Source organism: Natator depressus, chromosome 4, assembly GCF_965152275.1.
Source record: "Natator depressus isolate rNatDep1 chromosome 4, rNatDep2.hap1, whole genome shotgun sequence".
NCBI classification, from domain to species: Eukaryota; Metazoa; Chordata; order Testudines; family Cheloniidae; genus Natator; species Natator depressus.
In genome coordinates, this window is record NC_134237.1 from 95,545,022 (window position 1) to 95,570,973 (window position 25,952).

A 25,952-nucleotide genomic window follows, 5' to 3' on the forward strand; every position below is an offset into this window, starting at 1 on the left:
TCACACAATTTGGGTAAACGATCATACTGTATTTGCATAATCTAGCTCAACAATTAAGGATAACAAAGTCATAAACATCATGAGGAGCTTGTGGATAATTCAAAGAGAAAAGAGGCTTAAGTATGTCAGGAATGCTGTCTGCAAAGGACAGTTAATTCTGCTGCAATGCCGAATGTGTTTGCTTGGAGATGAACGAGGAAAGGGGAAGAGACCAGAGTCAGGAAGGACCATTAGACTCACTACTGGAATCAGCCAGTCAGCTGCATTCAGAACATGCTTTTTTGCCAGGTGTTTTTTGCATTGGGCAGTTTTAGGTTCATGGGAATTAGCATATGAATGCTGGCTAGTAACATATTAAGGGAGCATTAGCATTTGTCAGCATGACACGTGGGGACGTGGCCATGGAATCCTAAATGTCAGAGTGGCACTGAGTCTTTAACAACTGCTTTATTTTTAGGTTGAGCAGGGCCACAACACAGGAATCAGCAGAGGAGGAGGTGCTTTAGTGCTTACTCTTATGCCATACTCTAATTTTACTCCAGTGGTTGGTTCTGTCCTGCATGCAGATGAGTCCTGAAAAAACAGACCTTGACCCACCAGCAGAGGCACATGATGGCAGAAAGAATGCAAGCAATTCCTCCACATCCTCTCCTTGGTTGCTTCTAGGACTGCGGGTCCAGGTCTACAAGCATCACCATGTCTAGGTGACAGCATGTCAGGAGACAAAGGCCTTGTTTAACTTTCAATGATTTTTCTTGTCCCTTGTTTTGAGCTTAAATCTGCAAAAAGCACTCAGCCTTGACCCCTATTTATAAAATTAATTTGCAGTCATCTTTGTGCTTTCTAGCAGCCCAAGATGGGAGCAAGAGGCAGCAGATCCTACCAGCCTGACCAGTATTCCCTGCTCCTACTGACATATAAAGCAGTGGTTCAAGGGACCTCTCTAGCTTCATGAAGGGAACAAGCAGCATGTCTAGGGCCACAGATGGCCAAGTAAGGGATTTTATTTATCTGTGTGCAAGGGGTAGCTGTACTCTTATGTCTGTCAGTCTGTCTATAGTTCTACTATAAAATTTAAAAGACTACTAAATATTCTTCTCTGTTTCTTCTTGCAGAGTCCAGTGCCTGGGTGAGGACATCAAGTCAACTCCCAAATGCAGATGCTAACCATAGGCCCTCTTAGTGCAACTGCTTACTGGTTCTAGTTAACATGTTTTAATGGTGTAAGAACTGACTGCCAGCTTTAACCAGCACAGAGTTCCCAATACCACAGGGAATCTCAGCTGGCCAGTTAGGGTCAGAACCATTTAGGGTCAGAACCAATTTCTTTTGTGCTGCCCAAGAGGAGTGAAGGGGCTGGATCCTACCTCAGAATCTGCCCCCCCCTTCCCCTTTTTCTATAAACGAACATTATTATTTTTAATAGTGAGGATGATTGAATAGAAATGATGGATTTGGAGAACATACTATCCAGGCAATCTGCTTATCACAGAAGTAACTGAGCAGATGGCCTAGAGCATTCTGTGAGGAAGGCTGAAGAAAATGCATTTCTGTCCTAGAAGCTTTGAGCTGGAATCAAGCTTAAGACAAGCTCTAAGTCTACTTCCTAGAGGACACTTGCGCATATTCACAGTACCCCATACTGACACAACCGGACACATACAGAGAGCAAAGACTGAAGCAGCAGCCATGCTGAAGGTCAGGAGCTGCATGCCCTGGCTGAGGGGTGTGTGTGTGTGCAAGGACAACTATCAAGTCACTCAGTTTCTTAAATGCTGAATACCTTGCCAAGAATTGCCATAACTGTATTTTCATAAGACTGCACTTCAAAACTCTCCTAGGTATCAACAATTTCCAAGAGGTTTCCTTTTTCTCTTAGACGACTAGTTTAATTGAAAAAAATCAAATGCCATATAATATTTCCCCCCTTTTGCATTCTTAGTTCTTGCTTCAGTCTAGCTTATGAGCTGATGTGTGTCTGCACACTGTGTCTGCTACCCTGTAACCCAGAGAAAAACCATGTCATAAATTACACTTGTATGGTATAACTCATTTTACGATACTACATTATAGTAACTGAGGTAGACTTCAAATAAATTGCTGGCAAAATTATCTAAAGACCCGAGAAACAAAAATCTGTATTCAAAGAAAGTTTCTTTTACCAATTCACAGGAGACATCATGATTCAGAAATTGCATCCAGCTTTTGAATGGCTGCCTTTGCACTGAAAGCACTGGGTGACACATTCAATGTTTTGCATGCATCTTGTTGTGAGCGAAACTTACCATCGCTGCTTCCTCTGAGCACTACATCTGGAGACGGTGTCTGCTGTGAGCGGGAACCAAATGAATCCAGACTGTCAAAGGAATCATCTCTGCCGTGGCGAGGGGGTGAAAGGGAATCGCTGCGTTCAGAGTCCCAACAATCAATATAACCACTGTCACGAATGTTGCGTTTGGGGCTCTCAATGTCTTCGGTTTCCTACATGGAAATACAGACGGTACCTCTTCAAAAAAGTCAGTGACACAAAAATGAGATCCACTATGCATCTGAGTGCAAAGTATCTTTCTAATGCACCAAAATCTCTTCCGTCAATCATAGCTTTTTTTTTTTTTTTTGCTTTCAAATCAAAAGCATGAGATTGCAATAAAACCTCATTTCATACTAATTAAGAGGAACCCACATGCTTTGGATTAATATAGTTATTTGAAATACAGTTGCAATAGGCAGGTTAATAAAACTATCAACATTGAAATAAACCTGAAATTTGACTTGTCTTCCATAGTCCATAGCACACTGGCAAAGGCATTATAAATTTGACCTCATGGCTGAGTTGGGGATAAGCTCACTATTCTCCAGATTAATTCCCCCAATCTATCTATTGTATCTGGTTGGGACACCAGCAGGCAGCATTTGTTGTTGCCGCCTCAGCTCGGCAAAATAATGAAGCAGTGTGTCCCAGCCTCCCTGTACCTTGAAGAGAAATTCCTGTTATGAAAGAGGGATGTCTTTCTAAAGCAATCAGCAATGAAAAATATGCAAAATGCTTTTCCTGATGCCTCAGAAGAATTCAGTCGTGCTCTTTACTCTTTGCCAGCTCCTGGCTCTGGGGGATATAAAAGCACTTGTAGCTGACCCACATGTTCAGAGCAGTGAGAACAATGGTTGTCTTTGACAGCCCTGTGATTATAAATTCTTTCCAGAGCAAGCAGCACATACTAAAACTCTGAAACTCCAGCAGAGGGAAAGGTCAATGGAAGCCATCCTCACCCTTGCATTATAATAAATCCCTTGTTTCAGCCAGTTTCTTAACATTAATTACAATAGCACAGGCTGAGAAAAGCAAAAATAACTACCACTCTTACTCAAAAGATAAACCTCTGTTTTTTTTCTCCGCCAGACTGTCACTGAAAAACTCAAGAGATGTGGATGACATCATCAGACTGACATTTTTCAGTCTGAAAAGATTGGAATGTGAAACTTTTTCCTGACACACTTAAATATTAATTTTAAACTTTCCAATTAAAAAAACACCTATGGGCTACAGATAGTTGGAGCTCGATAACTGAATGGAGAATAGCTCCCACTGCCCTCTACAGCTACTGTTGTCATTATTAGTATTGCCGGTGATCAGATCAATTAACATCACGGTACAATAAAGTCTACAACCTCCTTAGCAAAGGAGAATTACGGCAAAAAGAGCAGCTGAGAAAGGGAGCATCATAATATCAATCAAAAAGTTAAATATTCAAAGGGAGAGGCTCAGAGGGAAAAGGAAAGATTAGAAACTTGTGTCTTGTAGACTTTCCAAAACGACGACTTAATTAGAGCCACTAAATAACTTGCTGCCAAAATACCACAGTATGTCCAGCACCAAAGGTTCCTTAAGGCCAAGCAAAATCACAGTAATGCCAATAGTCACAGAATACATAAACTGGGATTATACACAAATGTTTTATTTTTTAATTTAAAATATGTTAACAAGTAGTAATTTAATTCTATGTGTTCTTCCTCCCTTATCCTTGTTTAGGAATGGTATATATCTATATATAAATATAGATCACACACACACACTGTTCAACATATACCACCTCTGTCTTCCTAAAATCTATATTAAGTACATAGCTCTAAGAACAAAGATTATATCCTTTCAAAATCCTCTTTGCCCTTTTCTTCAAAAGTATCTGAAATCTTTTCCAAATCCAGATTCAGAAAAAACTCCCCATCTCTACATACCAATCAGCTATATTCAATCCTCTGGCAGACTTCCATTTTCTTAAAATAATATGTTTGAAAGTCATGGAAATGCTCAATAGCAAGAGGGATAGAAATAAGATGAACTATTCAAAAGTACAGGCTGAAAAAAACATTCTTCAACTGTTCCATGCTTTAAAACCCTGAATGAAGTGTGAATGAACGGATTCCAAAAATTCCCTATTTTAGTAACCTGTTAACTTTAATTTAGTTTACTTTTTAATTACTGGTGGCTACAGGTAAAAGTAGGGAAGTGTGCAAGAGATGGCACAATAGACTGTAGTAATTCTTTTGTAAACATGTACTATTTAGCCTTCCCGTTGGCACCTCATTCACCCAAGATTACTGTTACTGGCTATGACAGATACTTCCTCTAATTTTGAGTGTTTGTTATGTACTGGATAGAAACCACTCTAAGTATCATTTACATCTGTACTGTGACACTTTCTGAAAAGATAATCCCATAGCATACCATAATGCACTGGTCTATCATGCCCATCTGGTAAAAATCAATGTATAACCTTGCGGTAGTAAAAGTAGATACAACTGCCAAATTTAAAACCTATTTCCCAGCCACTTTTATATATTTCTTTTCAAACTACTGAATATATTCAAAGTGCACTGTGGATTAATGGTTTAAATTTTTCAGATTGAAAACTGGATGAGTGTGCAGTAAAGTAGATTAAAACAAATAAAATTAAAAACTGACTGAATAAAGTTAAAAAGGCATTTCAATGGAGGTACTACTAGCACATACTGAAATGTCACTTGTTGTCAATGCCATTACTAAATTCAGTGGAACTGTGCCAGTGTAACCCTTCATTTATAAAGAAGTGCTCTCGCCATCCAGCCTAAGTTAAAGCAATGGAGTGCTGCACAACATAGTTAAAAAGTTCTAAATTACAACAAACCTCTTAAAATTCAACCACAAAATAACTCCAGGAGAACTGATATGGGGCATAAAGGAGGAGTGGGAAGGCAAGGTAAGAAATACAGGACAAGCAACAGTCATAATAGTACCATCCAACTAATATAGTTGTTTACTACACTGAAAAGTTTATGACTATAGAAACATTCAAATATTAGGAGACTCCCTTCATTGGCTCCCCCTCCTCCACCGAAGCAAATTCAAGTTTCTTGTTCTTGTCTTTGACCAACTGAATTCTGCCCTCTCCTTTCTCATCAACTCTGTGACGAAGTTGAGGATTTTTGTAGTGTTTTACATGAATAGCGTGTGCGCACCTCAGTTTCCCTGTGTGCCGCATGTTTAACAGGGTGGTGGGAGAGGGTTTGTTGTTGCAGGGAACCAGGTGTGACCTCGCCTAGCAGCCGGGACCCCCAGACAATGGCCTGGAGACAGGGAATCCTAACAACTGATGACCTCGTGACTAAGAGGCCCACCCCAGCTTGGCAGTCAGCTGGTTCTGGCCAGTGGGAGGACAAAGGGCTGAGGAGAGAGGACCCCGGTGACCTGACCAACCAGTTCCAGCCATAGGGGAACAAAGGACAGAAGAGAGAGGGCCCTAGTGACCAGTTTATCTGGGACGGAACACAAGAGATGGGGAGGAGCTGTTGGGGCCAGTGATATCGATGCCCAGCTGGAAAGGGCAGGGTCTCGGGACTGAAGAAAGAGAGCAGGCAGAGCTCACCTAAATGCAGGAGAGACTCAACCCTGGTCTACATTAGGAGTTGAGGTCGAATTTAGCAGCGTTAAATCGATTTAACCCTGCACCCATCCACACGACGAAACCCTTTTTTTCAACTTAAAGGGCTCTTAAAATCGATTTCCTTACTCCACCCCTGACAAGGGGATTAGTGCTGAAATCGGCCTTGCTGGGTCGAACTTGGGGTACTGAGGACACAATTAGACGGTATTGGCCTCCGTGAGCTATCCCAGAGTGCTTCATTTTGACCGCTCTGGACAGCACTCTCAACTCAGATGCACTGGCCAGGTAGACAGGAAAAGGCCCACAAACTTTTGAGTTTCAATTTCCTGTTTCGTCAGCGTGGCAAGCTGCAGGTGACCATGCAGAGCTCATCAGCAGAGGTGACCATGATGGAGTCCCAGAATCGCAAAAGAGCTCCAGCATGGACTGAACAGGAGGTACGGGATCTGATCGCTGTATGGGGAGAGGAATCCATGCTATCAGAACTACGTTCCAGTTTTCAAAATGCCAAAACGTGTCAAAATCTCCCAGGGCATGAAGGACAGAGGCCATAAACAGGGACCCGAAGCAGTGCCGCGTGAAACTTAAGGAGCTGAGGCAAGCCTACCAGAAAACCAGAGAGGCGAACGGCTGCTCCGGATCAGAGCCCCAAACATGCCGCTTCTATGATGAGCTGCATGCCATTTTAGGGGGTTCAGCCACCACTACCCCTGCTGTGTTGTTTGACTCCTTCAATGGAGATGGAGGCAACACGGAAGCAGGTTTTGGGGACAAGGAAGATGATGATGATGAGGTTGTAGATAGCTCACAGCAAGCAAGTGAAGAAACCGGTTTTCCCAACAGCCAGGAACTGTTTCTCACCCTGGACCTGGAGCCAGTACCCCCCGAACCCACCCAAGGCTGCCTCCCGGACCTGCCAGGCGGAGAAGGGACCTCTGGTGAGTGTACCTTTTTAAATAGTATACATGGTTTAAAAGCAAGCATGTTTAATCATTAATTTGCCCTGGCATTCGCGGCTCTCCTGGATGGACCCCCAAAGCATTTGCAAAAGGTTTTTGGGGAGGGCAACCTTATTCCGTCCACCATGGTAGGACACTTTACCACTCCAGGCCAGTAGCACGTACTCGGGAACCATTGTAGAAAAAGCATTGCACTGTATGTTTGCTGGCGTTCAAACAACATCCGTTCTTTATCTCTCTGTGTTATCCACAGGAGAGTGATATCATTCATGGTCACCAGGTTGAAATAGGGTGCTTTTCTTAAGGGGACATTCAGAGGTGTCCGTTCCTGCTAGGCTGTTTGCCTGTGGCTGAACAGAAATGTTCCCTGCTGTTAGCCACGGGGAGGAGGGAAGGGCTAGCCACATGGTGGGGGGAGGCAAAATGCGACCTTGGAACGAAAGCACATGTGCTATGTATGTAATATTAACAGCAAGGTTTACCGTGAAAGAGTGTACCCATTGTTCTATAAAATGTGTCTTTTTAAATACCACTGTCCCTTTTTTTTTCTCCACCAGCTGCATGTGTTTCAAGGATCACAGGATCTTCTCCTTCCCGGAGGCTAGTGAAGATTAGAAGGAGAAAAAAATGCACTCGCGATGAAATGTTCTCTGAGCTCATGCTGTCCTCCCACACTGACAGAGCACAGACGAATGCGTGGAGGCAGACAATGTCAGAGTGCAGGAAAGCACAAAATGACCAGGAGGAGAGGTGGCAGGCTGAGGAGAGTAAGTGGCGGGCTGAAGAGAGGGCTGAAGCTGAAAGGTGGCGGCAGCGTGATGAGAGGAGGCAGGACTCAATGCTGAGGCTGCTGGAGGATCAAACTAATATGCTCCAGTGTATGGTTGAGCTGTAGGAAAGGCAGCTGGAGCACAGACCACTGCTACAGCCCCTGTGTAACCAACCGCCCTCCTCCCCAAGTTCCATAGCCTCCTCACCCAGATACCCAAGAACGCGGTGCGGAGGCCTCCAGCCACCCAGTCACTCCACCCCAGAGGATTGCCCAAGCAACAGAAGGCTGGCATTCAATAAGTTTTAAACTTTTAAAGTGTTGTTTGGCCTTGTCCTCCCCTCCTCCACCACCCCTCCTGGTGCTTCACTCCTCCACCACTCCTCCTGGGCTACCTTGGCAGTTATCCCCCTATTTGTGTGAGGAATTAATAAAGAATGCATGAATGTGAAGCAACAGTTACTTTATTGCCTCTGCAAGCGGTGATTGAAGGGAAGAGGATGGTGAGCTTACAGGGAAGTAGAGTGAACCAAGGGGCGGGGGGTTTCATCAAGGAGAAACAAACAGAACTTTCACACCGTAGCCTGGCCAGTCATGAAACTGGTTTTCAAAGCTTCTCTGATGCGCACCGCGCCCTCCTGTGCTCTTCTAACAGCGCTGGTGTCTGGCTGTGCGTAACCAGTGGCCAAGCAATTTGCCTCAATCTCCCCCTTACTCTCACAGAGATTGTGGAGCGCACAGCAAGCAGTAATAACAGTGGGAATATTGGTTTCGCTGAGGTGTAACTGAGTCAGTAAACTGCGCCAGCACACTTTTAAATGTCCAAATGCACTTTCTACCACCATTCTGCACTTGCTCAGCCTGTAGTTGAACAGCTCCTGACTACTGTCCAGGCTGCCTGTGTATGGCTTCATGAGCCATGGCATTAAGGCGTAGGCTGGGTCCCCAAGGATAACTATAGGTATTTCAACATCCCCAACGGTTATTTTCTGGTCTGGGAATAAAGTCCCTGTTTTGAGCCACTTCATCTATCTTTATACATCTTGCTGGCAGCAGACTGTGCAGTACGACCGCTAGCCATCATCATCTCCTGGGTGTTCGGCAGAAGACGGTGCTGTATGACTACTGGCCATCGTCTTCTGCTGGCTGCTGATTAAAAGACAGTGCACTGCCGGTAGGACTCAATTGCCATGAGACGAAACTTAAAAGGGAAATGACCTGGCTGAGTCACTCCCATGTTTGCCCAGGCGCCTCTGACCTCATCGAGGTCGGTTAAAAGAGCACGCTGGACTATGTCGATGACGGCTACCAGTCATACTGCACTGTCTGCTGCCAAAAGGCAATAAACTGCTGCTGTGTAGCAATGCAGTACCACGTCTGCCAGCACCCAGGAGACATACGGTGACGGTTAGCTGAGCGGGCTCCATGCTTGCTGTGGTATGGCATCTGCACAGGTAACCCAAGAAAAACAGGCACCTCAAGAAAAACAGGCACAAAACGATTGTCTGCCCTTGCTTTCATGGAAGGAGGGAGGGAAGGGGGGCCTGACGATATGTACCCAGAACCACCCACGACAATGTTTTAGCCCCATCAGGCACTGGGATTTCTACCCAGAATTCAAATGTGCAGTGGAGACTGCGGGAACTGTGGGATAGCTACCCACAGTGCAACGCTCCGGAAGTCGACGGTTGCTTCGGTACCGTGGACACACTCTGCCGACTACATGCACTTAGAGCATTTGTGTGGGGACACACACAATCAACTGTATAAAAACGCTTTCTACAAAACCGACTTTTATAAATTCGACCTAATTTCGTAGTGTAGACATACCCTTAGATGTACTGTGCTGAGGGAGGGCAGGCCAGGACTGAGGGCCCTGAGAGTTTCTTACACTGTGTTCAGATGCTCAATAAACCCTCCTGTTTTATGCTGGCTGAGAGTCGCTCCAGTCTAGAGAACAGAGTTGCATTATTCCCCCTGGGAGTGGAGGCTGTGGGTCCAGAGTGAGTGGACTCTTTGAGGGGCCCACAGCAAGAGACAGGCATGCTAAGGCTCAGGGAGGTGCAGATCCAGGAGGCGGAAGGGCTTAACCCCCGAGAGACAGTGGACCCCAAGAAGGGCTGTCACATTGAAGGGGGCTCCCCCCAGGCCAAGAGTGGGCACAATCTGGGAGTCCATGACAATCTCCACCCTCCTAACGATGCCAGCTTTTAAACACCATTTATCCCCTTATCTCACAACAGTCTCTCTAGACTTTCTTCCAATCTGTCCCCTTCATAAAGGGACAAGGTGTGTGAAGTAATATCTTTCATTGGAGCAACTTCTGTTGGCGAGAGAGACAAGCTTTCGAGCTTATGCGGAGCTCTTCTTCAGGTCTGGGAAAGGTACTCCCAGCGTCACAGCTAAATGCAAGGTGGAACAGATTGTTTGGCATAAGTAGTTAGTACAATAATAAGGTCCATTATTACTTTTCTGCAATTTTCCATGGCTTGTCCGCAACTCAGCCGCAATTCTTTGACCATCATCCTGCAACTCAAGTAGGGCCTCAAAAATATATGAAAAATGCATCATGTGGAGCTAACACCCCCATGTACCAAATGGGAACCTTATTACTATGCTTTTTTGTCCCAGCCCATCTCCCCACCCTTCATCTGTCTTTCAGACTGCAAATTCTTTGGGGTTGGGATTGCAAAGCCATGATTCATTCAGGTCATTCCAAATGAATGCCAATAAACTTTTATACCTCCAGACCACAATCCGGTATGTGGCATATACAGAATAGAGTAAGGAAAGACTAATTTAGGGTTGTTTCAGAAAGTTTTGAAGTATTTTATTGAGATTTTTTTTGTATCCCTCCACAGGTAAAGCCAGATATCTCAGTCAACATGAGTCCAACTATATAGGGTTCAGGGGAGGCAAAAATTCCCTTTAAAATGAGCTGGGTGTGCTTTATATACACCTTAAAGTATCACAGTTTTAAGGGCTGAGATCTCAGGACCTTCCAGGGCGAGGTACTGGGAATCGTCTCTTTCCAGAAACACAAAACTCCCATTCCTAGCCCGACAAGGTTATAAAATAACACTGAAACCATGACATTTTTATGTATGGTAAAGCTACCACTGATGTAGTGCTTAATTTTTCCAACCTTGACCCTTATCCAAATGTAATGTTTTGGTGGTGGAGGGAGGGAGACAGAGAAGGAGAAAACAAGCCCTTGGTATATTGGTACAGAATTAAAATAAAAAAGAGGCAGTTTTTGAAGCTGCCCAGGACTTTAGAATGACAGAGTTAAGTCACAGGGCAATGGACCAGGAAGCCAGTGAAGAAGTGAAAGGTACATCCTACAGTTATGCTAACTGAATTTATCATCTCCATATATGTAATTTACACACACACACACACACACACACACACACACACACACACAAAAATAAAAAAATTTGCTATTGCCCTTGTCAAGGTTCCTTCCCCACTCTGAACTCTAGAGTACAGATGTGGGAATCTGCATGAAAACCCCCCTAAGCTTATTTTTACCAGTTTAGGTTAAAACTTCCCAAAGGTACAAACTATTTTACCTTTTGTCTCTGGACCTTATTGCTGCCACCACCAAGCGTCTAACAAAAATAACAGGGAAAGAGCCCACTTGGAAATGTCTTTCCCTCCAAAACCCCCCCAAGCCCTATACCCCCTTTCCTGGGGAAGGCTTGATAAAAATCCTCACCAATTTGCATAGGTGAACACAGACCCAAACCCTTGGATCTTAAGAACAATGAAAAAACAATCAGGTTCTTAAAAGAAGAATTTTAATTAAAGAAAAAGTAAAAGAATCACCTCTGTAAAATCAGGATGGTAAATACCGTACAGGGTAATCAGATTCAAAACAGAGAATCCCTCTAGGCAGAACCTTAAGTTACAAAAAGACACAAAAACAGGAATCTACATTCCATTCAGCACAACTTATTTTATCAGCCATTTAAACAAAACAGAATCTAACGCATATCTAACTAGATTGCTTATTAACTCTTTACAGGAGTTCTGACCTGCATTCCTGCTCTGGTCCCGGCAAAAGTAACACACACACACACACACACACACACACACACACACACACACAGAACCCTTTGTTCCCCCCCCCTCCAGCTTTGAAAGTATCTTGTCTCCTCATTGGTCATTCTGGTCAGGTGCCAGCGAGGTTATTTTAGCTTCTTAACCTTTTACAGGTGAAAGGGGTTTTCCTCTAGCCAGGAGGGATTTAAAAGTGTTTATCCTTCCCTTTATATTTATGACAGCCCTATTGCTGAAGGAAGAGAACTTTTGCCAGTAAGGCCCCTCCTTTTCCCCCTCCACTGCAGAAACACATCTTTTATTTACCCAACAGAACAAGGCAATTTGCCATCTTCACTTGCTCCCGTGGCTTGGTACACGCATGCCGTGGGCTCCCCTAAGAAAGTTAGCTCCAGAGAAAGGAAGAAAAACAAGATGGCAGTCTATCTAAAGGCTTCCTCATCCCTCTAGAATGTAGTAACTGAAATATACTGGTCAAGTTCTTCTTCATTTCCTGGGACAGTTTAATGCAGGTCCATTAGGATCCAATAGTCAGAAGTGCCCCACATGAGTCAATAGCAGGCAGCAGTGCAGAGGCAAGCTGATTATGCCAGCCAGCCGTGGTGGGATGGGCTGCTTTGTATGTGAGGAAAAGCAACAGCCTTTCTGAGACGTGGTGGGTGGCAGAATCTACTTCTGTGGTGGGAGACTTTGGGAGGGAGAAAGGGAGAATCCAGAGATTTGGAGTGCCAGGTGCCAATATGTCATTAACTATGTAATCACTATCCCAGTGACCCCAGCAGAACCACAGGAGCAGCAAGGTGAGGAGTGTCAACATCCGCTGCAGCCTACTGTACATGCCCTGACTGGGCCATGGGAAAGGTGCTACCCTCTGCACTGGCCTCTTCCCAGCAGCAGAACCTGCCTGGTCTGCTCTACAGTGGCTTGTAAACCCTGACATCCATTTTCAACCAAGATTTAGAGTTTGAAAAAATACAGATGATAAAGGTTCTGCTACATGTGAAGTACATACACAATCCCTTCGCCCACCCACTTTGCCTTTCTTCACCTGTTGAAATATATGTATGTGTTTGTAATATATATATATATTACACACACACACACACACCCCTTGATATGAACTCATGGTGCAACTGAAAACTGGCTGAGGGAAATATTGTTCATGACAGTCTGTATGTTCACATATGTTCTTTAATCTGATGCTCCCTAGGCCCACTGACTCACTCTGCAAGTCTCTCTATTGAGAGCAGTCAATCGGTATGCCATAAGCGAAAAGCAGAAAAAACTAATTATGACCATTACTCTACCATTTTAACAAGAGCTGGGCAACATATTTTCAGCAAATAGTAAATTCCCCAAAATATGCATTTTTAGGCCACCAAAACTATTCGCAAATTTGGGTCAAATTCAGTGAATAGTTCTGGACAAAAAAAAAATAAATAAATTTTCAAAATAAAAAGTCAAAATGGTTCATTTTAACCATTCAGCAACAAAATGTTTAGACTTTGTGTTTTGGCACGGCATTTCATTTAAAAATGTAGCCAATTAAAAAAATCCAAACAAATAAAAGGGTGAAAAACCTGAAAACAATCCAATATATTTACAATATGTTTCATTTGACCCAAAACAAACCAAAAAAAGTTTGTTTCAGGTTAAACTGAACCTAATTTTTTCCCCCAGATTTTTCAGTTTGGCCCCTGAACCAAATTATCACTTATTCACCCAGCTCTAAGTGCAATGCTATATGACCATTTTAAAGTCCTATCGCTAGTAATTTCTGCATCACTAGTACCACCTGCAAAACTGGCTACCAAAAAAAAGCAAAAAAAAAAAAAAAAAAGCCAGAATTTACAGTTGTTTTGTATCATCAGGAGCTTTTCCAAAAAAGTTAAGTAACTCACTCCCCAGCCTACCATCCACCTCTAACTTTCATTACAACGGACATCAGAAAGAATTTTTGTGGGACTTCAAACTTCAATAATTAAAAACTAATTTATAGCCCCAAACAGTAACAAAAGGATACCTTTCTCATCTGTGCCAGCAATCCTTCAAACTCCTTCAGTTTCAGCGTTGCTCCACTGTATGAAGTGCATCTGTTTGCTGCTTTCCCCAGCCAATAAATGGTAACTAGTACCTGCAGAAATCAGTAAACATTACTTGAAAATCTACACAAGTACTTTGCTAAATTTACTTTTCCTAAGTACCTCTTCATTTATTTTGAACTCCGAATCACTGGTGAATTTGAGAATTTGTTCTAAATCTGTATTCTGCCCTGGGGAGTGGGAAGGGAGGGTGGTTAAATGGTTAATAACAAATACATGAAGCATCTATTAAAGGTAAAATAATTGTATAGAATTTGCAGCTTATTAAAAAGATACACTAAGCTTGCTGACATTTTAATAAAAACCTACTGCTGTCACATGTCTGGCTGAAAAGTAAGCAGCAAAAATAAACCTCGATATTAAAAACTAGGTACAATATTTAAAAGTACTCCCAAAGTGAAGAGCGCTCAAAAGAACTACCTTCCAATAATGAAGACTTCTAAATGTCATGGTAAAATAAAGTTAAGGGTGGCAGGAAAAGATTACTAATAATGGTGTTCCTTAATTAAATACATAAGGAAATAAACAACAACATGTTTGTAACAAATATGTCAGGGTCTATTTGAAGAAAAGAAAGGCTAGTTCAGTTTCTACCCACCCCAATATTATTGATAAGATTCAATGCATTTCACCTCTAGTTTAACGGCTCAAGATATACCCAGGCCAATAATAAAAATAAAAGCCGGGACCATCTGGCAGTTTTTCTGCAGTTTAGGCAGAATGAGTTGATGGTTTCACATAACTTTCAACTGGACATCTACCACAAATTAAAAACCACCATCAGAACTAAGGCCAAGGCCTAAGCTTGTAGACCTTTACATACACACTCATCCCATGAGGAAGTTGCTTTAGGTTAAGAATATATACAATGATGGACCCAAGAAGAGAAACTTATTCTGGCACTGGCAGGACTGTATCTGTTCTGGGGGATAGAGAATTTCAGTTGCCCAAGGCTATCAAAATCCAACACCTTTCACGAATGCTAAAATTCTCTTAATTTTTTAGAAAGACAAGAAGTCATTTTCTGTCCCCTTTATGTCTTATAATTTAAACCTTTTAAAGAAAGTGTTTCAGTTTTATTAATAACCCCAGATTTGATGGCAACTGAAATTTAACTAAACACAGAATAACAAATTCATGTGAAAACACTTAACACTACGTGCTCTCAAGTAAAGTAAAAATACTTGCAGACACAGTACTATTCAGAATTAAGAAGCTGTCCAATTCATTTTCCTACTCAATTGTGATGAGATGAGGATTATGCTATGTTCAATTATTTTTGCAAGCGTCAATCATTTGATGTCCTCCTCCCTTCCTTATCCAGGGATGAAAACATTTCCAGACAAATGTCACCTTTGCAAGCAATTTTGACAGGCTGTCAGTTTGGAGAAGAGAATAATGCATCTGAAATGTCTACATTACATAGAAAGACACTTTTATGAATCCTTCTTAACATTAATTTTAAGAACACCACATCCACATGAATAAGGCTTTTATCCAATTTCCAGCGAGGCAGACACCCCAAATGCCATTGAATGAAAACATTCCCATACATCTGCGTGTGCTGGAAAACATAGATATTACTCTGCTGATGACAGGAAAAACAGGATTAAATAATTCTGTCCTTTTTACCTGTAATCATGATTGCTGGCTTGAAAAATTATAAGGGAAAGGTCTTGGCATTTCCTTACACTGTAGGGGGATGTCAGCCAAATACAAATTGAATTTACAGTAGTTTACAGCTGACAGGAAAGCCAGGTTTGCCTGGCCTTTAATAGTGTAACTAACTCTGGGACTAGCCAAGTTCAGACTTCTTTTTTTTTTTTTTTTTTAAACTTTACCATTACAAAAATCATTACTACAGCCAGTGGTTGAAATCAACAAAAAGTTAAACCTAATAGACTCAACCCTACGCTGCTTTTGACAATGCATTCTACTTGGAAAACATACACAGCACTTTGGAACTCAAAGAGAAAGCTGGCAAGTCTAATGGGAAATGACAATTCAACAGTTTAGATCCACATAATGTGAATGCAGTTTGGATTGTATTTTCATCTTCTTGATGTGCTTTGCACAAATGTATAACCAAATTTTAATCACTGTATGCCTAGTAAATTCAGAAAGGCCAAAAAAAGTCTAGCTTTTGATGTGTTAAGTAGCGTTAATCAAAATTAGACTAGTAGTAAAGAGATTAAATTGTTTACTTCTTTAGTTAGTCAGAGACCACAAGACTAGCACAGTTCTATTTCGTTTGCAGAGATGGTCTGCCTCTGTAGCACTATAGTTCGTTTCCAATGCACTATGCATGGTTAATGTACAAAAGAACTTTTCAGATTTGCATCACAGTACTAGCTTTTACAATCTAAAAATTCTAACTCAGTCCAAAGCCAGGATTACCCAGAGAAGAAAGTACTGCAAATTAAATACTTACATTTTTCAGCTTCCTACTGTTGTCAATGTTCCTGGATGCACCCACAAAAAAGAGAGAAAAGAAAAATCAGAAAGCAGACACTGTTTCCAAGCCTGTATGCAGGAGGTCACGTGGTTCCCCTAACAAAAGCTTGCAGGATGCTTCTGCTGGTTGGAAACACAAGAAAGCTAGGAAGATGGAGTGCATTCATTCATAATGTGGGAGTATTTTGCAATCATTACTGCAATCATTAAATTACAACGCTTTAACAGCAAAGAGAAAATATGATGTAGGAGTCCCAGTGCCAAGAATGAAATATAGAGCTGCTGATTTGTACCCAAGGAAGATTAAAGTCCTAAACCCTAAAATCTACTCTATTGTAGTCCAAGGGTCAAATTTTACTCTCCAATATGTCATGAATACCCAACAAATTTAATAGGAGTTGAAAATGCATACACCAAGGAAGAATTTAGCCCTAAATGTTTAAATAAACATGGCTTGCCCCACAGCAGTCTCTCAAAGAAAATAAACATCATGCAGAGACCGGAAGGGAGATGAAACAATAATACAGATGATACAGTCTCCTCTAGTGCACTTGTAGAAGATTTATGTTCTGCTTTGTGAATGTATATTTAGCACTCCCATTGAAGACTAACACCCTTTTTGGGCAAAGTCAATCTATTCAGGATCCTGACACAGGGAAGAAAGGAGAGCAGCAGAATATGAACGCTGGACTCCAGAAAAGCAGACTTTGACTCCCTCAGGGAACTGATGGGCAGGATCCCCTGGGAGAATAACATGAGGGGGAAAGGAGTCCAGGAGAGCTGGCTGTATTTTAAAGAATCCTTATTGAGGTTACAGGGACAAACCATCCCGATGTGTAGAAAGAACAGTAAATATGGCAGGAGACCAGCTTGGCTTAACAGTGAAATCCTTGCTGATCTTGAACACAAAAAAGAAGCTTACAAGAAGGGGAAGATTGGACAAATGACCAGGGAAGAGTATAAAAATATTGCTCGGGCATGCAGGAGTGAAATCAGGAAGGCCATATCACACCTGGAGTTGCAGCTAGCAAGAGATGTTAAGAGTATCAAGAAGGGTTTCTGCAGGTATGTTAGCAACAAGAAGAAAGTCAAGGAAAGTGTGGGCCCCTTACTGAATGAGGGAGGCAACCTAGTGACAGAGGATGTGGAAAAAGCTAATGTACTCAATGCTTTTTTGCGTCTGTCTTCACGAACAGAGTCAGCTCCCAGACTGCTGCACTGGGCAGCATAGCATGGGGAGGAGGTGACCAGCCCTCTGTGGAGAAAGAAGTGGTTCAGGACTATTTAGAAAAGCTGGACGTGCACAAGTCCATGGAGCCGGATGCGCTGCATTCGAGAGTGCTAAAGGAGTTGGCGGATGTGATTGCAGAGCCATTGGCCATTATCTTTGAAAATTCATGGCGATTGGGGGAGGTCCTGGACGACGGGAAAAAGGCTAATGTAGTGCCCATCTTTTAAAAAGGGAAGAAGGAGGATCCGGGGAACTACAGGCCAGTCAGCCTCACCTCAGTCCCTGGAAAAATCATGGAGCAGGTCCTCAAGGAATCAATTCTGAAGCACTTAGAGGAGAGGAAAGTGATCAGGAACAGTCAGCATAGATTCACCAAGGGCAAGTCATGCCTGACTAATCTAATTGCCTTCTATGACAAGATAACTGGCTCTGTGGATGAGGGGAAAGCGGTGGACGTGTTGTTCCTTGACTTTAGCAAAGCTTTTGACTGGTCTCCCACAGTATTCTTGCCAGCAAGTTAAAGAAGCATGGGCTGGATGAATGCACTATAAGGTGGATAGAAAGCTGGCTAGATTGTCGGGCTCAACGGGTAGTGATCAATGGCTCCATGTCTAGTTGGCAGCCGGTATCAAGTGGAGTGCCCCAAGGGTCGGTCCTGGGGCCGGTTTTGTTCAATATCTTCATAAATGATCTGGAGGATGGTGTGGATTGCACCCTCAGCAAGTTTGCAGATGACACTAAACTGGGAGGAGAGGTAGATACGCTGGAGGGTAGGGATAGGATACAGAGGGACCTAGACAAATTAGAGGCCAAATTAGAGGGCCAAAAGAAATCTGATGAGGTTCAACAAGGACAAGTGCAGAGTCCTGCACTTAGGACGGAAGAATCCCATGCACCGCTACAGACTAGGGACCGAATGGCTTGGCAGCAGTTCTGCAGAAAAGGACCTAGGAGTGACAGTGGATGAGAAGCTGGATATGAGTCAACAGTGTGCCCTTGTTGCCAAGAAGGCCAATGGCAATTTGGGATTTATAGGTAGGGGCACTGCCAGCAGATCGAGGGACGTGATCGTTCCCCTCTATTCGACATTGGTGAGGCCTCATCTGGAGTACTGTGTCCAGTTTTGGGCCCCACACTACAAGAAGGATGTGGAAAAACTGGAAAGCGTCCAGCGGAGGGCAACAAAAATGATTAGAGGACTGGAACACATGACTTATGAGGAGAGGCTGAGGGAACTGGGATTGTTTTGTCTGCAGAAGAGAAGAATGAGGGGGGATTTGATAGCTGCTTTCAACTACCTGAAAGGGGGTTCCAAAGAGGATGGATCTAGACTGTTCTCGGTGGTAGCTGATGACAGAACAAGGAGTAATGGTCTCAAGTTGCAGTGGGGGAGGTTTAGGTTGGATATTAGGAAAAACTTTTTCACTAGGAGAGTGGTGAAACACTGGAATGCGTTACCTAGGGAGGTGGTGGAATCTCCTTCCTTAGAGGTTTTTAAGGTCAGGCTTGACAAAGCCCTTGCTGGGATGATTTAGTTGGGGATTGGTCCTGCTTTGAGCAGGGGGTGGGACTAGATGACCTCCTGAGGTCCCTTCCAACCCTGATATTCTATGATTCTAGGATTTCTTGGTCAGCATTCCTTCAATTTGACTGGAAGTCATAAATTAGGAACCTACATGAAGTTTAAGGTTGTGAAAACACGAACAACAGGGAAATTATACGACTGCGCTTCAAATTCAACTTATTTTTAGCCAAGAAACTTCTTGGAGAACTGAGCATAAAAGGAATGTGTCTAACACTTCTGGGTATTAGACAAATAAAACAAATGTACTGCAAATGTTTAGTTGAGATTGTCTCCAGAATAAAATTAAAAGCCAATTCACTTCAAACTATGCAAGTACACTCTGGTGATAATTTTATCCGACTGCCAAAAACCAGAATGTTTGTTTACATTTATGAAAATACTGAAAGCTTGAAAAATAAAGGAACTTCAAATACTTTGCCATTTTCCCAAAACATTCTTCTTCCAGTACCTGCACCCTAAAAAAATATTGTTCATATTTTCTTTTCCACTGCTATTTTAGTATGAAAAAATGTATGTAATCTGATTAAAGACAGCCTATTTCTTTAAAGCATTAGATCATAACTTTTATAGGTGAATGATCAAAAATATGGCTAAAACACTTATTTTTGTGCATTTAAAATGCACAAAAATAGATCACAAAAAGAATAAAAAGGTATGCCATTATTTTAATCATGTGTAGTAATACCAAAGATTTATTTTATTTTGTAGCACAGAAGTAAACAGTCTTTGCTACAATAAATAAACATTCAAAATGGCTGCAGATTGAAGAGTAGACTATGGCGTCTATTTAGTAAAAACAGCCATGGAGTTTTTCCACTATAAGTCTCATAGATTTGGCTTCTGCATCTCGCTCACTTACTCAACATGAACTTGGACAGTACAGGAAAAGTATTTCAGTTAGATTTCCACAGGTGGGTTTCTCTGAAGAGTCGAGGGAAGAAAAGATTTTCTGATAATGAGCAGCTCTACCACCACGTTTAATTGAGGGCTAACCCCGTTCTCCAGTTTATTACTAATTTTTAGTTTAACTCATTTGAACACTGCATCAATCCCAATATTTCACAGAATATTCTAGGCAGCTGTAGGCAGAACCCTACTGGTTTTGGTAAAAAACAGAAACACCAGTGGAAATCAGGCTAAGTAAGAGGAAAATCAGGCTCACAAAGTCTGCAAGCAGCCTGCTGCTCATTACCAGTTTAACATGCTGCTCTCATTACGTGTACAGGTCAGGCTATATAAACAGTGAAATGTGGGCAGGGTTGTGACACATCATCATGCAAATTTGGTTGTCACACCCTTTTACATTTCTTGGAGATCCTAAAGGCTGTTCTACACTAGAAAATTAAATCATCCCTGGTACACTGCTCAGAGGTGTGAAAAATCCACACCCCTGAGCAACATAGTTGAGCCAATTTAAATCTCCATGTAGACAACACTGAATTGACAGAAGAATTCTTCTGTCAATTTAGCTACTGACTCTCGGGAAGGTGGATTACCTACGCCAACAGGAGAACCCCTCCTGTTGGCCAATGTAGCGTCTACACTGCAGCTTTGCAGCTGGTCTGCTGTAGCATTTTAAGTGTAGACAAGCCCTTAGTCAAATTTACGACAAGATGATTTGCTTTTACACCTCTCATTCCCCTAATCTCTCTTGATGGAACCATCCTTGAAAGACACAATGGTCCAGTTGCTAAGGTGCTAGCCTGGGAATTGGGAGACCTAGGTTCAAGTCGCTCTCCCACAGTCTTCCTGTGTGACCTTGGGCAAGTCACTTACTCTCCTGCTGCCTCAGCTCCCCAAGTGTGAAATGGGAATAATACGTCCCTGCTTCACAGAGGTGTTGAGGATCATAAAATTAGTGTCTGAGCACCTCAGAACTTTAATGGAGGCCATACAGATTGATAATATAATCAACAATAATCTATGCACTCTGCTGCAGGAAGCTTTTGCATGCAGTAAAATGGGTTTCAGCTGTGATACCTCATCCTCAGAGTTTACACAGAAGATCCAGGTTCAAATGAAATATTTCGCAATATTGCTCTACAATCCATTGTTCATTTTGAAGAATAAACTGACTGCAGCCTTCTCTACCCTGGAAGGTCTTAGTTTCTCAAGAGCCTTCAATTAGTAGATCAAAATTACCGATCGGAGTCCTATAAAGCATCTTGAAAACAGTTTAATCTGCAATAACAAGGGCTGGGATTTTTTAAGTTCACATAGTGCTCTAATAAAATAGATACAAGAGAATGTTATCAACCTAGGATGCTCTTTGAACAATGCTTTTATTAGCATTGCCCCAGTATTTGAAAGCTTTGTGCTTGATATCACTGAAAATAAAGAAAACTAGCTTCTTCCTCTGAGGGGGGAATTTCTGAACAGAACATCTAGTCTAGGCAGCAATGTGGATTCCGAAAGCTTAGTCTGTGTCTCTATTTTACATGAATGTCAGAATCTACAGCCCTTTTTGTTCATCCTTAAACATTTACAATTAAACCACACATATCCACAGTGTTAAGACCCTAACTATAAACTGGTATTGTACTTACTTGATTGTTATTCTGTTTGATGTGTCCTGAAGGTCACCCGGGTCAAAAAGTTGAGATTCTTTAAGCCCCAGCTCTTTGCAGCCTCTTAAGAATAAGATGGTGTTGTCCTGAAATGAGCCAAACAAAATTTAACTCCTTTTTATTATGGAAGATTATCTCAATGAATCAACCCCTCCTCTTGCTTACCTAAATTACTGGATCATTTTCCAATCACTTAATCCACTAAATCTAGGACTAACATACTGCCAATTATATAATAAAATGTCACTTTGAAGATTCCAGAGGGGGAAAAGAGACATATTTTATCTTTGAAATCCATAACTGCACCACGTTCATTCAGTTCTCCTTGTCAGAAGTCATACGGCAAGATTTTTTTAAATATATAAAAACAGTTGATATGCCATCTACAGTTATGCCAGCTATCTGCACAACTCTGATCCACTGCAAGTCCTGAGGCCAATAGCCATATTTCAGAACCAGTCAAAAAGCACAGGTATATAATATATTAATTCACCACTCTGAACGTGCTACAAAAATGTTAGGTTTACATTAACGGGCCAATTACTTCTAACTAGTGTACTTAATTACTCCGCTGCCCTCCCTCCTTAGCCTGCCAAAAGTGGGGGGCAGGGAGAGGAGAAAGACAGTCATTCTCCTCTTTTCCTCAAGCTGGAAATGTTAAACAACATTTTTCAAACAACTGAGATCTTTTCTACACAAGAAAGATGCACTTGATGATTTAGTTAAACCAGTGTCCACATAGGAATATGCATCCTTACGCCTGGTCTACATCTAAAACATAACTATCTAGCTACGCTGCTCAGGGGTGTGAAAATGTCACATCCCCTCACTGATCTAGCTAAGATGACCTAAGCCACAGAGTATCCACTGCTAGAATTCTTCCATCAACCTAGTTATCATCTCTCAAGGGGGTGGATTTTCTACAGCGATGGAAAAACCCTTTCTGTCGTCAGTCTGCGACCGAGTCGACGGAAGTTAGGAGACATAAATTACATCAGCATAAAGCTGTCACAGTTAGTATATCACTTGTGTAGACTTGGCTCCTTGCATCAACACTGCATGTACTCATCAGGAATGCTTGTATTAATGCACAGTGTGGTATGTATCCCAGTGTACAACTTGCCATCATCTGGCACACTGTCTCTTGGAAAATTTTGGCAATCCATGGAGGGGCAGAAACAAGTCGCACAGGGCTGACTGGGAGCAAGGGGTCAAGTTCCTATCATGCAACTTTCGCCATCCCATAATACCATCCATATCCCATAATTTTCCTGCGTTATCTTAAAAATCCCACAAACCCAGGGAGCACTTCACACTGTCAGCCATCTCTGACAGAAGCCTGGAGCCTGTACAGCTCTGCGCTGTCGCAAGCAGAGGATGAACAATCCTCTGGTATTTGCAGAGTCGCAGGACAAAACCGTGGCAGCAGGACACATGATGATTGCATGGGAGACACAGCAAAAACTAAGTCAGGGTTGCATTCACGAAGGAGCTGCAAACAGTGGAGTGCTGCTTCTAGGCCTGAGAAACAAGCGCTGACGGGTAGGATCACATCGTACTGTGGAGAGGGGGTGACAGGAAGTGGCTGCAGAACTTTCGGATGCACAAGGCCACATTCCTGTGTGCTGAGCTTGTCCCAGACCTCCAGCCATAGGCGGGGGGTGACTCTTGCATTTGGGGAGGCTGGGCATGAGCACCGGAAGCTCCCTAGAAGTGGAAGGGGCCACTGGCACCTGGACCAGGGCCCCACTCGGTTTCCTCTGCCCGAGGCTCTGTCCACAGTCCATCCCCGCTCCACCCCTATACCCTGCTCCTGCTCAGCCTCTTCCCCCACTCCGCCTCTTCCTGCCCCAACCCTTCCCCCCGAGGCCACCCCCACCCGCCACTCACCCCCACTCCATCCCCTCCCCCGAGAACCCTCCACCCACTGCTCGTTCCTCTCCGCCCCCTCCTCCAAGCCCTCCTGGCACTCACTCCGGTCTCTCCCCTCCTGCCTTAAGGATGAGCGACAGGAGGGGAGAGGGGTGGAGAGGAGTGAGTGGCAGGCGAGAAGAGGTGGAGCATAGGCAGGACCACAGGGAAAGAGGTCAAGTAGAAGCAGGGCCTCGGGGCAGAGCGGGACCACGGTCCAGGTGCTGGTGGCCTCCCTTGATTCTCAGGCTCTTCCACCAGCGACACTCCAAAGGCAGTGGACTGGCATGCCTCCAAAGGGAGGCACGCCACATCCAGCATCTCTTGCCCCATTTGGGGAGGCTTAACCTCCCCAAGCCACTTATACCTGCCAGCGCAGGGACACCAGAACGAGAGCTGCACTGACAGTGGCGAAATGAGTGGTGATCACTCTAGGGAAGTTTGCAATGCTGGACTGCAATTAGTCAGTGGGAAATCATTTGGAGTTAGAAAATCCATAGTGAAGGCCGTTGTCATGCAAATGAGTAGGGCCATTAATAGTCTTCTGCTACACAGGACTGCCACTCTCAATAACATGCAGGACATAGCAGATGGATTTGCAGCAATGGGATTCCTGGACTGCAGTGGGGCGATAAATGGCACTCATATCCTTATTTTGGTACCTGTCCACCTGGCCATAGAGTACATCAACAGGAAGGGCAACTTTTCTGTGGTTATGCAAGCACTGGTGAATCACCAGGGATGCTTCACCACCATATGGTTTGCACCAATTTAACTATATTAAGAACTGACACCTTTTGTAGACCCAGTACAACTTTCTCCTGTAGACAAGTCTTGAGGTCACGGGGAACAAGTGACAATCAGGGTCTATGGGCTTCCGAGGAACTGCCAGAGCATTAGGAATAGCCGATTAAGTTTGGGCAGGAGGTAGCAGACTGCACAAATTTCTTCACCCATACTCCCCCCTACCCCTCCTCTCTTCTTCCCTCTGAAGATGACCCGCCTCCAGTTGGTGGGGAATAGTAGTGCCATAAAGTGTGCTGGAACAGTTTTGGGTTCTTTTCTTTTGAACTTCAAAAATAATTTCAGTAGAAGAATAAGCAAGCATTTGAAGCTTTTCACCCCTCTCTGAACCCCTTCTCATCTATCCCTATTTGAAGAGAAACCGCTCCGGCACAGAACTCTTGCCATCACTACATTTGTTCCCATGTCTTTGTTTATGTTGCACTTGCACAGATCTGCAAGAACGTCACTGTTTATTTTTTCGGTGTGCAGTGATCAGCACACTAATCGCTCTGGCATTCAGCATACCAACATTAGTGCAAACAAAGCTTGCTGTCAGCAGCCACATTGCAAAACCTGGGCTTCAAAAATTTAGAGTGCTCCAAATCTTCCTCCAAACCCTGGCTAAAATTTAACAGCTATGGAGGGAAGCCAGGGAAGAAGCAGCAGCAACTGGGAGAACAGAGAGCCTACAACCATGAGAGGAAGGCTCATTTGTGACATGAAAAGACTCTTGTAAAATTGCCATCTGTTTTGCTATTTGCATTATAATTTTTCCACACTAATTCCAACTGAAACATGAACAATACTGTGTTTTGCCTTTGAAGGAGCACAATATGGTTTGTTTCCAAATGGTGGGTGGAGCAGGGTTCAATTCTAATAAAAGTTTGGTTACCTAAGTGTGAAGCATTTTTAAAAAGTAATTTTTGTTACAAAATATCCAAGACAAACAGACTTGGGAAATGATCAAAGGATAGGATGGCTCAAGGGATTTTTAACAGCGCCTCTTCCCTTTAGGTCCGAAATTCCAATCCAACCTACGTCAACAGTGACGAAAATTGGTAAACACACAAATGACTGGCCTACGTGAAGTGTGGTCCCAGTTCACTGAACAGCCCAGTGTCCATATTAAAAAAATCCACTCTCACAATGCTAAAGCTGTTTTTGCATATGCTGTTGCAGTGATTGTGACAATGAAGTCAACATCTGAAAACAGTCACAACACAGTATCATGAGTTATTTCCTGCTTTATGGTTATTTCCTATTTTAAGTATAGTGAAACACTGTGATAAAGAGGGGATAACAGTGTTTTTTTAAAAATGGTGACCACTATAAGGTATGTTTTTTTCATCACCGAGGTTGGATTTTTTTTTTTTTTAAATGTTGACAGTTTTATGGTTTTCAGTCCCTGGTAGCCCTAGAAGCACAGCAACATTTATTTAAGGAAGAGAAATTGATGTTTGAGAGTGACAGATGAGCGGGATAAACCTGCAAAATGCTTCACATTCCTACAGGCTGCCAATCCAAAACCAGAATGCTTCCAACAGTACTACAGAACTGAAGCTTTTCTGGTTTGGCTCAGTACTACCTAAAATTGTGTTTATT

The 25,952-nt window shown here is 42.9% G+C and overlaps 1 protein-coding gene across 6 annotated transcripts in view; it reads right to left on the reverse strand.

Moving 5' to 3' along the window:
• The window catches only part of LIMCH1 (LIM and calponin homology domains 1), a 307,831-nt gene that overhangs the window by 104,397 nt on the left and 177,482 nt on the right, over window positions 1-25,952 (reverse strand). For all 6 annotated transcript variants that reach the window (XM_074951500.1, XM_074951499.1, XM_074951498.1 and 3 more), the window contains exons 4-7: window positions 21,633-21,739; window positions 16,248-16,278; window positions 13,738-13,848; window positions 2,286-2,481 (exon numbers count right to left, since the gene is read on the reverse strand). In XM_074951500.1, the coding sequence (XP_074807601.1) occupies window positions 2,286-2,481; window positions 13,738-13,848; window positions 16,248-16,278; window positions 21,633-21,739 (445 nt within the window). The remainder of the gene's footprint in view (window positions 1-2,285; window positions 2,482-13,737; window positions 13,849-16,247; window positions 16,279-21,632; window positions 21,740-25,952) is intronic.